Below are 12932 nucleotides of genomic sequence, written 5' to 3'. Positions count from 1 at the left end.
AAATCCGACTTGTGCTGTGCAGAAAATTTGTTAATACAACTCTACTCGAATTACAGAAATAAACATTTTACTTTGAAGTGATACACTCATTTTTAAACTGCCAGTGATGATATGAAAATAGCTTACCGATAAATAAAAAGTAACGCTCGATTTGAGTACATTGTAAAACAAATCCTAGCTATGTTATTGCATGAATTAAGATAAATGACTGAGAAAATGTGGTTACACGTAATTATTTTTCTCTATAACAAGGCCATTTCTAACTTGGGCTAATAATTCCTGGTGCTGTCACGAGTACGCGCTTCTCCAATCTCTTTTTCAGGCTGCCTATTTCTTCCTCAATGCGCGTACACGGAAGCCCCGCCTCCCCAGACGCATTCGTGGACGTCTGCGCACGCTTTATGGCAAAGGCGGTGGCGCGCGTCCCAGTTGTCTTGTGCACACCTCTTTGCTGCGCATCCCTTCGAGTTGTGCGCGTGTGCTCGTCCTTGCGGGGCCCCGCGTGTTCAGTGACTCAGTACTGCTCTCGGGATCGGTTGCTCTGCACTTTCGGCACTACATTTAGCGACTCTTCCCGGCGTGAAGAATTAATTGAAAAGAATGTCCAAACTGGAGCAAATCCTTATTCTTGACCCACCGAACGATCTTAAATTCAAAGGTAAGCGACCACAGGAGCTGTCATGACACAACAGCTACCTTGGCCTCGGTACCCGAAAGTGGGGAGAAATGCAAAGCCCCCCACCGGTTACTCCGGGTAAGCCTCCGTCGCCATTTTGAACAGGGGAGCGACAGTTAGTGGGCCGCATGGAAGCCTCGGACTCGGGTGAAGCAAAGGAACCGTGAGCAGGCCGCTAAGGATACCCTAATCTCCAGAGGAATTGACGGTGTAGTTCGAGAACGGGCAGTTGAGCAAGCGGCCAAGAGGGAGGCGTTGCAGTGCCAGTTGGTGCATTTGACACACGAGGTGGCAGTTTAGGTGACAGGCCACCGCAAAACTAGAAACCTCTCATACAGCACTGTTGGCGTGCGATATGAGAGTCGGCTACGTTAGCAGACGATTATCCTCAAGTCCCGTCTCCAAATTGAGATTAGCAGAGGCATTAAAGATGACGTTAAAACTATAACGAGCGCCTTGCATCGTGTGTTGTTAGAGTCCCGCTGTTACACTCTTTCGATTGAATGAATTGGCAATCGTGAGTTGGCCTCAGACTTGTGCCCACCCTATTCAGAGTTGCGTTTGTGTTCATTGCAAAATAACACTAGGAAGAGAACACTTGTTTTTCCTTTAACGCGTAGCGTCGTCCGTCTTCCACGTTGGCTTTGAGCGCCACTGCCTTGCACGCCCTCGTTTTTGCTGGGCTGGATATCCTGTATAAAGGTGAAGGTGCGCCGATAATGCGCGTGAATGTTCAGGGAACGCATTTCTTTCCCTGCTGAAGGTTTTTAGTTTGCACAAATATACCATTCACACGTGGCTTTCAAATGCACACCAGTAAATACCGCAGAGTACATGCATTCAACTTTGAAACCACTTAACCTGGAGGCAGTTTTCGAAATTCTTGACAGTGTTCCGTATTTTGTTTTAGTCTTGTGGCTTTTGCAACTTCTTTTAAACACATTGCAAGTTAAATCGTTTCTTAAGTACACAATTCTTGTTTGAAAATGGAATGCCGCACTTTCTTTTGAGCAGCTAGTCAAAAGAGGTTCATGTTGATTATTCATAGGTATTTTATTGATCTCATTTACTCAAAGCACCTTTACTGGATCGGACGCTTTCTTTGTAGGTTCCAGTTATTGACATTAACAAAACTAGGTGTTCCAGAGCATGCTGCCAAATCGTATGTAGAATCAGAATTGTATGAAAATCTAGTGTGTGCGTGTGGCCATGGTTTGTCAGTGCCTTGTATAAGCTGATGTCCAGTTCAAGGCGTGTTCCTGTTTTGTCCTTCATAGAGCCAATGACGCATGATGACCAGATTCTTACTAATTAAGACTCATTTTTAACTTGAGGCTGTGACTTAACTCGTAAAGTTTCATTTGTCTGCCTTGAGCATCTGTTACTCAAAATATGATTCTGCTATAAAAAAAGTCTTAGCAGCCAAATTTAAAAATATTTGTTTACTGTAGCATATTCTTTTTCATTATTCTGATGGAAGATCTTGTGACTGTGGTCAGTAAATCTTGGAAACGGACTATGATAGAGAAATTCCTGTTTAACAGAGGGAAGGGGTGATGCAAAATTTCTTCACAGGTGGTACAATATATTAGTTATTGGAGTCTAAAATATTTGAATATATGCAATACATCAGACAAGATTACATACAGTACTTAATTCTTATTTTTAGCCTTTGATACTGTTAATGCATAGCTTCTTGTTAGCTACATCATTTACGCAGAAGTAGTTTTGCCTTGTCTGCTTCTGTATGTCAGTAAGTGAATTCAAATATGAGCATTATCATTATGTTCCAGTGAATGTGTGTTGATGGGAGGAAGTGTCTGTCATTTGCAAATTCTGCCTCTACCCGTAGTCCCCAACACACCAACCCCATTTTAGTTGTCTCAAATACTACTCTCCTATTACTTTTCGTACTGCATTTTGGAATGCACGCTTTACATATTGTAGAACTCATGATTATATGGAGCAGTTTTTTTTATTCCAGTTTCTTCCTGTCAAACAGTTGTCTAACTGTAAGAAAACAATTGCACAAAGTTGTGATTGAAATGCTTTTAATTACTGAGATTTCTGTGTATTTTTTTCTTTTCTCATTCAAGCATTCTAGTTGTGATCTGAGGTATATTTACAAAGTTGTAATGTATTAAGAAAATTGGACATGCGCTCAGTTTTATTTGACACTGTTATGTGAAAAGATTGATCAGAGCTGTAAAGACTAGATAATTGAATAAATGTGTATCTTTCTTGAGCAAGAGGTCAAAAATGTCAAGAAGGTTAATACTGAATAATTATTTTTTTGTTAGAATGGCTGTCATTGCACATATCTAGTCTAATCACCTGCAGAGAGGTTTTCCCACTATATCTGTAGAGAACAGTGTGAAACTGAACAATCTGAAAGATCAATAGGAGAAGTTTGTAAAACTTAATGCAGTAATCATGATGAATGTTGTCTGTTTATAAGTGGAAATATTTAGTAATTTGAAAGTATTTGTAAAAATGTAAAGTAAATGCAAGATTTGGTGTGCTGTTTAAAAACTTCAAGTAGTTACAGTACATTGAAATGTATTAAGTGCTTTGTTTAATTAATAATTCATACTGAGAAAGCTGAGAGTATGCTCATTTTCATTTCATTAAGAAAAGGAAATGGTGTTGGAACAATAGTCAATGAAAATGTTTGGTTTTGAAGCTTCCCAATGTGATTTTGCTTTTAAGGTGGATTTGTGTTCTATTTTCTTGTAATTATTTCACAATAAATTTATTTGTTTGTATTTATTTTTGTATATTCTGTATCTTCAGGCAAAATAAGATTTTTCATGTTGCATTTTACAAAAATTGAATGGTTTTGGATGCAAAGTTGGGTAGGTTTTATTTACATTATTTCAAATAGTTCTAGAGAAAAATGGGGGTTAGTTTTGCAAAAAATATATAAACTGACATTATGCAATACTTAAGTTTATGTTAACTGCAGTTTTTAATTATGGGTAAATCCTACGAATGCGTTTTAAATTAGAAATTGATAGGCATCTTAGAAATATAACTGCCTATATTGTAGTGCCTAGTTTACTGTGAAAGAACTCTCTACACCCAGGTAGTTTTGTTTGGGGTCAGCCTTGCTTCTAAAAGTTTAGCAGTGGTCAAGTGAAGCCTTTTTGCTATTAATTTAAATTAGTGCCGAGTTTTGATCATTTTGTATTTTATTAGGATTCCATGTTGGATAGATATTTTTACAATGAACATGTTTTTTTAGGAGTTTATTTGGTCAAGTGAACTGTACATTAACTGTAAATATTTTTTTGAAAATGTTAACTCCATGAATCTCCTGTAATCCAACATTTGCAGAGGACTGTATCCCAAAGCTAATGGAATTTTTTTAGTTGTTTGTGCAGTAATATTTTATTATGATTGACAAATGCCTCTAAATTGAGGACCAGGTAGTTCGAATTTGACACTTGGCCTGTTTAAATACAGCACTGCAGATGTATCCAGAGAACACAAATGGCATAACTCTACTAAGAATAACTGGACAAGGAGTATGAAATGAGGGGGAAGGGTATGTGCTCAAAGTGAGGGCAAAACTCTGCAGCAGCCAACCCTCTCTGCCCAGCATTTTTCAGCCCAGCATGATGATGTTGGATAATAAACTAGACCAGATTCAGGCAAGGCTGGCTACATGGAAAGATATCGGAAACTGCTTCGTTTTAGGTTTTTCGGAAAACTCAACAATGCAAACCTAAGGCATGTTTATCCTACATATCATCAACATATCGCCTACACCACAAAGGGGTGCTAATGCTTTTGATCACTGTTACATTCTGAGAAAAGATGCCTTTCGCTGGATAATTTGCCCACACCTGAGGTCATCTGAGGTTCTCTTGGTGGCAGCATACAAGCAGAGAATAAAACAAGAGCCGCCCACAAGAAAAGTGGTACAGTGCGAGAATTAAGTATCCAGTCAGCAACACAGGATATATGCATAACAAAATGCATCAATGAATGTGAGCCAATAGAATCAATCTGCATTGTTTCCTAATAAGAAACTGGATTCACAGCTGATATCCGGAATTCACTGAAAACATTCAACGATATTTTTCAAAACGGTGATATTGAAACATACGAGAAAAGCATTCTAAGTGACTGAATGTCAGTACAAGAGTAAACTAGATATGGAATTTAGCAGCTGTAATGATTCCCTCAAGCTTTAAAAGGAATTGGGATGCTTATGGACTACAAACTAAAACCTAATAAGAGTCTCATCTGCACGTATCCTTCCTGACCAGATTAATACTTTTGTGTCTTTCATCCTCGTTAACAGTTAGCCTGGAGCACCATATGATTCAGACTTCTTTGTTTCTGTTCAAGCCAGAAAGAGGACTTTGAAACTAGTTAATGTCCAAAGTCATCCAGTCCGGTTGGAATTTTGATGCCTTTCAAAAAACAGTAGCACCTATCTAGCTGGGTGACATCTTTAATATCTATTACAGAGTGTTTTCTTTCTGCTTTTAAAAGTAAACAGTTGTCCATGTGCCTATGAAAATTTCAATTTTGATGGTGTTTTGAGAGACTGATGCTGAAACACATTAAACAGAATATTTCAGGTAGTCATGATCACCTCCAGTTTGCATACAGTAATTACTGCTAGTCCAGAGAAGATGCCATAACCTTTGCCCTCCATACCATCCTAGCATATACAGGTATAGATAATAAAAGCTGGGTCCTATTTATAGACTGCTGCTCAGCATTTAGCACTGTTGTGCCTTCAAAGCTAACCACCAGATTCCTCATTTTAGGAATCTGTACCACACCCTACATCTGGATTTTGGACTTCCTCACTGACCTCCACATGAGCAGACCGGAAGCATCACAACTTCCACACTTAATGCTGAATGTGGGCACTTCACTGGGTACTGTAATTCAGTACTCAGTTATCCAGAGTAAGCACAACATATTTTGGCCCTTGTCAAAAGGGCTCACCAGCACCTCTGCTTTCTAAGACCTTTTGAGTACAGCTCATACTTCTGTATTTATTTTCACCAAACTCTACAGGTGCATGGTATAGTCCATCCTCATTGGCTGCATCACATCCTGGCATATCACCTGTTGTGTTCAAGATTGTAAAGCACGTAACAGATTGCTGAACGCGATTTAGAATATTATTGACATCCACATTGCTTTAAAAGGGCAAACCAGTTAATTAAGGACCTCGGCAATCCCACTCCACCATTTTTCTTGTTTCTGGCAAATGGTACCGGACCTTTGACACTCAAACCAGTAGATTTAGGGACAGTTCCTACCAATGTATGTTATGTTGTAAGGTTGCTAAGCACCCAATCATATAAACAAACACTGCAACATAAACATTGTGTATACAGTGTGTGTGAGAGTATAAAGTATGTGTATATATTGTGTGTCTTTTGTTTGCACCGTTCTATTATCTTCTATTCTGAGGAGACCTGCAAGTGAGAATTTCAGTGTAATAAGTAGACATGACAATAAACTTGACTTAAAATTTAGTATTTAAATTAGTAGCAAGTTATAGATATGCATTTCTACAGTATATGGCACTTTTCACCTGCTTGTGATATAACTATACTTGAAATTAGGTCAAGGGGTACTTCAGTCATGAGAATTTATTTTTGTCCTTATTTAAATTTTTATGTTTTCTTTACAGAAACTGGACTGATTTGGTTAAAACTAGTATAGAATGGACTTAAATTGGTTTAAGTTGTGCCCCCACTACAGGACCGGAACCTGAGTGACATGACTGAGCTGATATGCCCAGGAGATTGCCAGACTCTTGAGCCGATTAATCTTTTAGCAGATTATTAATGGAGACTTCCATCAACTTGTATGTAGACTCTTAATCACCTATTTCTAAAGAGAAATGCATACAACTTTCTATATTGTAAAGAAACTGTACATGATGCACATTTTTTTTATCTTTTAAGCGTATTGTCACTTCTGATAGAATTTTCTCAGGAAAGGTTTTTTTTTTCCCTTTCATGATTACTTAGCAGGATATCTAATTTTGAAATGGTTATTCATTTTTCAAAAGGGGCTCTCCCCGTCACAATTTTAGTTTCTTAAATTTGACTAGTCTGCATTATTCTCTTGTAGGTGATTCTTTAACCCTCCATCAGTTTATCTATCTTTCAAAAAGTATCAAAAGTAACTCCGTTTTGGGTTTGAAATCCATGAAAGCACCTTAAGTGTCATCTGTTCATTTCATAAAATTGTCCTAAATGTCATTTGTTCTAAAAGTGTTCATTGCCACTGCTAGTTAAGATGATCAATCAATATGAAGTAGTGTTTGGGTGAAGAATGTGATGTCCAGGACACCTAAGAGGAAGTGTCGGAATCTGCTCGAAAAAGACCTGTAAGTCGCAGCATATGAATGTATTGTAAAGGTTAAAGCACTTTCATGTTTGGAAAATTGCGTGACAACTTATTTGGACCGTGTTGTTTTTTCCTTTTTTTGTTAAAGCAAGGTGTTTAATTTTTTTTTTTTTTTTTTTTTTTGCAGTGTATGTGTTGCTGTGTATCTAATGATTTGGACTGTATGTTATTGTGCTATTGGCATTTTCTTCTGCCATGCTACTTTGTGAGTGCAAGGTACAAGATCTTGGGGTGAGATCTTGTGAACCAGTGCTGCTTGATTTATGATTCCACTTTCTTTGTTATAGCACTTTCACTTCCTTTTGTGGGTGGGGCATGTGCAGTGTTTCAAATGAAGAAAAGATATTATTCTAATCATCAGATTTTTCCGTATTAAAATGGGAAATACAGTATCAACAACAAGGGGGTATTGGAGCAGAAATTAAGGCTAAATGCCCTTCCTGACCTTAGTCTAATTTAGTTGCTTTTTATAACACAACAGGTAGTGTAATATTTAAACCTTGTTTAGATTAGCAAAATGCAGTTTGGTTTCATGCTTGAGAAGAAAATGTCAGATGTTGGCTTTAAATTAAGCAAATGTGGAAAAAAAATCAGGTAAAGGGAAAGAAGCTGCATTATGCAATTGTAGATAGGGTGCCATGAAAGATGGTACTGTTGGTGTAGATGAGCGGCGTTGTCTCTGGTGGTGTTGGTATGTGAAGAAGCACACATTTTTTCAGGACAGTAGAGGGGATTTGAGGTGAATGTAGGCCTGCACAAGAGATGCCTTCTGAGTTCATTGTTTTTTGATTGTGCTAGAGGTGCTGACCAGAGAAATGTGAAAGATTTCTGTGGGAGCTCCTATCCAGTGATAACCTTGTGTCTGTGGCAGAAGTGAAACATGGCTGAAAGAGAAAATAATCAAATGAGGAGATACTTTGCAAGCAAAAGGTCTTAAGGTAATTGTAAGAAGCACTATGGTGGTGGTTGAAGGCTAAGGTGCTGGTGGCATGGAAGAGGTGGGTGTGTGGTTGTATAGTATGTGTGGCAGTAGTGTTGAGGGAAACTCCATTCAATATATGGGTTGTCTGAAGTGGGCACATAAAATTTGTAGTGGTATATAGGCAGAGAGTAAAATGTTTGTAGAAGTGTGTGAAAGATGCAAAATGCTTATGGAGTAAGTGTAATTTAAAAAAATCGGCAGTAATCTGGGTATTCTTGAAAAATAGCTGTTAAACTTGAGGCTTCTGTTCCCTTAATCCTGAGTTGGAATAAGCAGATGATGCCATTTTCTTTTATTCTGGTTCAAGGTTTTATGTTCTCAATATAAACATTTCAGTTGAGTATCATATTGCATGGCAGTAGGTCACTTAAGTGTTTCAGTCTGCGCGGTTGGCATGTTTTAAAGTTGTTTCTCACTGAAGAACATTTTAATTTCTGCAACTGCAGAGCAGTGGAGTTGACAAGATAAAAACAAGGTCAGGGACAGTTATGCTAGAGAGATTTCAGCATACACACACTCTTGCTCTGAAATAGAAATGCAGTTGCTTACACGTGCGGATGTTATTCTAAAGTTGTTTTAAGTAAGGTCTTACACATCTTACAACAGTGATGAGCATAAATTGAGTTAGAATTAAAGTTGGTCTTATGTGCTGATATTTTGTTTTTCGTATCTTTGCTTAGCAGAGGTTGAAAGAGTACTGAATACTACTACAGTTGTGTCGTTTGCAGATGCTGTAATGTTCTGTATTCATAACTGTGTTTCTGTTATAGTTAATCTAATGTCTCCTTTTCAGATTAAATAAAATGTAGGTACTTTATCATTGTATAGAGAAGGCAGGTACCATCTCAATACTTAATTTACCAATAGGAGCTGTTACTTCAGCACTCAGGATAGAAGCTGTGACAGAGGTAATCGTCCTGCTTTACCACCCATCTTCAGATCAGAAGTACACCAGTGGCTTGGAATCACTGATGTGGCAGACCAGGATAGTATGAGGAAGAGCAGGTCAAAGACTGGTGTTTAAATGTTCAAAACATAATGCGACAAGCATGCTACGTGGTAAGCCTGATCCTTCAGAGCACAAACAATTACTTTGTCACTGGTTAACTGTTTATCAGACACCGCAGAGCAGCTATGGAGCTCTCCTTGCGTTGAGCGATGGTGAATCACTGGCAATCCTGGTCACAATGGTATATGTAATTTACCCATATTTGTTAGAACTTGATTTCCATTATAATATTTTTATGGCCCAATAAATTTCATTACAACACGATTCCACCTGTAAATAGTGTTTCAGAGAGAGGATGTATATATTCCAGTGGGTCAAGAATGCATTCTATAACTGCCTTCTTAATCAACTTAATTTTTTATGGACCTCTCTTGAAGAGGGTTTACCAGCCCAGCATGCCACAACATAGGAAATTTTATTTATTCGTAGGTGCCTTTCTAAGCACAGTAGTAGCTATTTCCTTTTATAAAATACTGTGTTTATGGGGCCATTTATTAAGTGAATAAGAGACCTATATGATTATATGCCATAGAAAAAGGGGACAAGGCCCAACTGTCAACAGAAAGTGGATTTATTTTTACAAAAATTAATAGGAGAGGAATATAATATTAACATCTACACATGCTTCAGGTTAGATTGACAAGGAAGGAAAGGAGGGGGTGTTGTGATGTAAACCTGAATATTACTTTTCACGTACATCTTCAAGATGGAAGTAGGAAACACGTCCAAATCATTGTGCGTTAAGGTAGTAAGGAAGAAAATCAGAGAAATGGTTATTGGAATCTGCTACAGGCCACCAAATTCTTGTATGTTAGATAATGTTATTTAATCAAATAAGACCTGCAACAAAGAGGACGTAGTGGTAAGGGGTGATTTTAACTTTCCGAACATTGGTTGGGAAGCCCCTTTTAAGATATACAAAGGTGAAAATTTGAAATAGTGCAGATGGCAAATAACTTTTTTCATCCAATTCCTCTAAAGCCCAACAATTGACACCCGTCTAGATCTCATTTATTTTTTTCAAACAATACAGACAGGGTAACATGAACAGGAGTTACTGATACTTTAAGCAATAGTGATCACAACATGGTAAATTTGAAATAATCTTTGAAAACACACAAATGTACATCTAAACAAAGATTTACAACTTGAGGAAAGCAGAATTTATGGTGATAAAAAAGTATTTACAAAACATCAGATGGGAAAGCTAAAGCTCAGCATCTATAAAGGACAGTTGGTTTCACTTCAGAGATCATTTGATCCATACCCAATAAGTTTTTATTCTGGAAAATCATTAAAACAAAAAGAGAGAAATATGATAAGAAGTAATTTTCTACATTTATGTAGTACTTTTTCTCACTATTCAAAGTGCTTCAGTGAGTGGGGAGCCACTTTAGCCACCACTAATGTGTAGCATCCACTAGGATGATGCGTTTTTGCACCATTACACTCATAATACATTAGCTGTTAGCTGGTGAAGTGGTAAGAGAGCAAGATCATTAGAGATTGGGAATGATTAGGGGCCAGAATGACTAGGCTGTGGTGAGCAATTTAGCCTGGACATTGGGATACATCCTGTACTTTATGAAGGATGCCCAGGGATCTTTTATGACCACAGAGAGTCGGGACCTCTGTGTTCAGTCTCATCCAAAGGATGGTGGTGCCTGTTTTACAGCACAGTGGACTCGTCGCTGCATTTGGGGCATTTGGTTCCCCACACAAACCATAGGATAAGCGCCCCTTGTCGACCTCACCTACACTTCTTCCAGCAGCAAGCCAAGCTTTCTTGTCCAGGTACTGGCTGGGCCCAAACATGTTTAGCTTAAGCTGGATGGCGCGCTCTGATGTGCACATGGTATGACTGCTTTATGGGACCATTATTAAAAAATATAAAACTGAAAAGATCTCTGTACAAAAAAAAGTCCTAATTCTGATATAGAGTAATGCCAGCAACTACAGCAAACGATTGAAAATAGCATTTGAAACGTCCAATGAGAAACCAAAGTAAAAATTGCTAGAGAAGCTAAAATGAGCAGGAAGTAATTTTTTCTGTTCAATTCCAGTACAAAGATGATAAAGGTTAAGAAGCATTAGAGACACAAATGGAGAAATCATTGAAAATGAGAAGGAAATGGCAAATGAGCTGTAGAAATATTTCACCAAAGTATTTATAAAGGAAGAAACAAGTGGATTGCCTCATGCAGAAGTACAAACAAATTCCGAGTTGTTAAACTATAAAATAGAGTCTACTTCAAGACTATGTTGAAGACTAATAAAACACCTGAACCTGATGGGCTGTTACCAGTTGTATTGAAAGAAATGAGACGCCACCTAAAAACTCTTATTGGGCATATTCCAGAGATGTTATTTTAGAAAGTAATAGAACCCAAGGACTGTCCTCTTCAACAAGAGAGACAAAATGGATCCTAATAATTACAGACCAATTAGTCTTACTTCTGTGTCATGGAAAATTATGGAAAGTATAATAAGAAGTAAATTAGAAAATGACCTAAATAAAAGTATTCTAAAGAGCAGCCAGCGTGGGTTTATTAGTGGAAGGTCTTGCCAAACCAATCTTTTTATTTATTTATTTTTTTAGGAATAGTTGACTAAAACAAAAGCATATGACACAATTTACCTAGACTTTTAAAAAGCATTTCATACAGTTTCACATCAAAGATTAATTCTGAAAGCAGAAGGTGTAGGCAACAGAGGTGACCTACAAAAGTGGATATCAAGTTGGTTAACCAGAAGGAGACCAAGCGTACAGATAAGAGGAGAATGCTTCACATGGAGCAAGGTCATCAGTGGAGGCCATCTCCCTAAATATAAGTTACACAGAAATGGTTCCAGTATTATTTTAAAGCTCTTTTCCAACTTTTTGAGTTGTTGCTGAGGTATCATTACTTATTTGAAGTGTGCATCAAAACCACAATTCATTATGCTGTTGAATAGCAGTTAGTGATCAGTGAATGGTACAGGGCTATTAGGGTTCATGAAAACTAAGACTAAAGCCAGAACTACTGTAGCAGTGAAAATATAATTTTACTTGAAATAAAAATTACCAATAAAAATGAGTACAGAAAGACAATAATTCCAAAGTAACTAAAACAAAATATAATGGTATAATCGGTATAGTTTGTTTTTCTCTTCAGTTCACAGTTTTGACTTCTTGAAAGACATTGTTCTACTAAAAAGGGCCTTGAATTAGGTAAGTCATATTTGAGATCATGCACTCTTTCATTGTTTTTAGAAAATATAGTTCGAGCCTTTCCTCATAAACCTGAAAAACTAACACAAAAGCTGAACTGAAGCTAGATTGGCTCTTAGACCACTAGAATGAGGAAAGAAATTCAGGTTTGGTGGAATCATGAATAAGTTTAAGTACAAGCTATACTCTTTGAATGGTAAGGTGGGAATGTAAGAACATAAACAATGCCTACAGTCTCAATTTATACTCTCATCAGAGCCTTTGATGCAGCAACTGTGTCTTTGCTTGAAATTGTGAATGTCTGCACTGTTTCCATCGCAGGTTCAATTACTAAAAGCACATCTTGATGATTTCGTGACAAGTGTATCCGGACATTATGGGAATAAGTAGGATGGAAATGTTCCATGAGGATATAAAAAGTTAGTCTCAACTTTCCAGTGCTGGACATAATTTCTTCAACACATCCTAGCCATGCATCTTCATCTCACTACTGGAAGAGTCAGACTGACAGATCTGTTTGTTCTCGGGTGTGACTTTTGATAGTCTCAAACAGCAATTGCTACTAAGGCGCTGACCTGACCTTAAATTGAGAATTGGGTGATCCTGTAATGCTGTCTGAGGCACATCTTTTAAAGCATGTTATCTTCTTGAGGTGACATTTGAA

The 12932-nt window shown here is 37.6% G+C and overlaps 1 protein-coding gene across 1 annotated transcript in view; it reads left to right on the top strand.

The window, feature by feature from the left end:
• The first annotated feature begins 462 nt into the window (after positions 1–462).
• LOC120530345 (vesicle-associated membrane protein-associated protein A-like) overlaps positions 463–12932 on the top strand; it is a 67367-nt gene continuing 54897 nt past the window's right edge. The window contains exon 1 of the mRNA XM_039754766.1: positions 463–658. Within this exon, the coding sequence (XP_039610700.1) occupies positions 601–658 (58 nt within the window). The 5' untranslated portion in view covers positions 463–600. The remainder of the gene's footprint in view (positions 659–12932) is intronic.

Source organism: Polypterus senegalus, chromosome 5 (assembly GCF_016835505.1).
Source record: "Polypterus senegalus isolate Bchr_013 chromosome 5, ASM1683550v1, whole genome shotgun sequence".
Classification (NCBI taxonomy): Eukaryota; Metazoa; Chordata; class Cladistia; order Polypteriformes; family Polypteridae; genus Polypterus; species Polypterus senegalus.
This window is presented reverse-complemented; position numbering and strand designations above follow the sequence as displayed.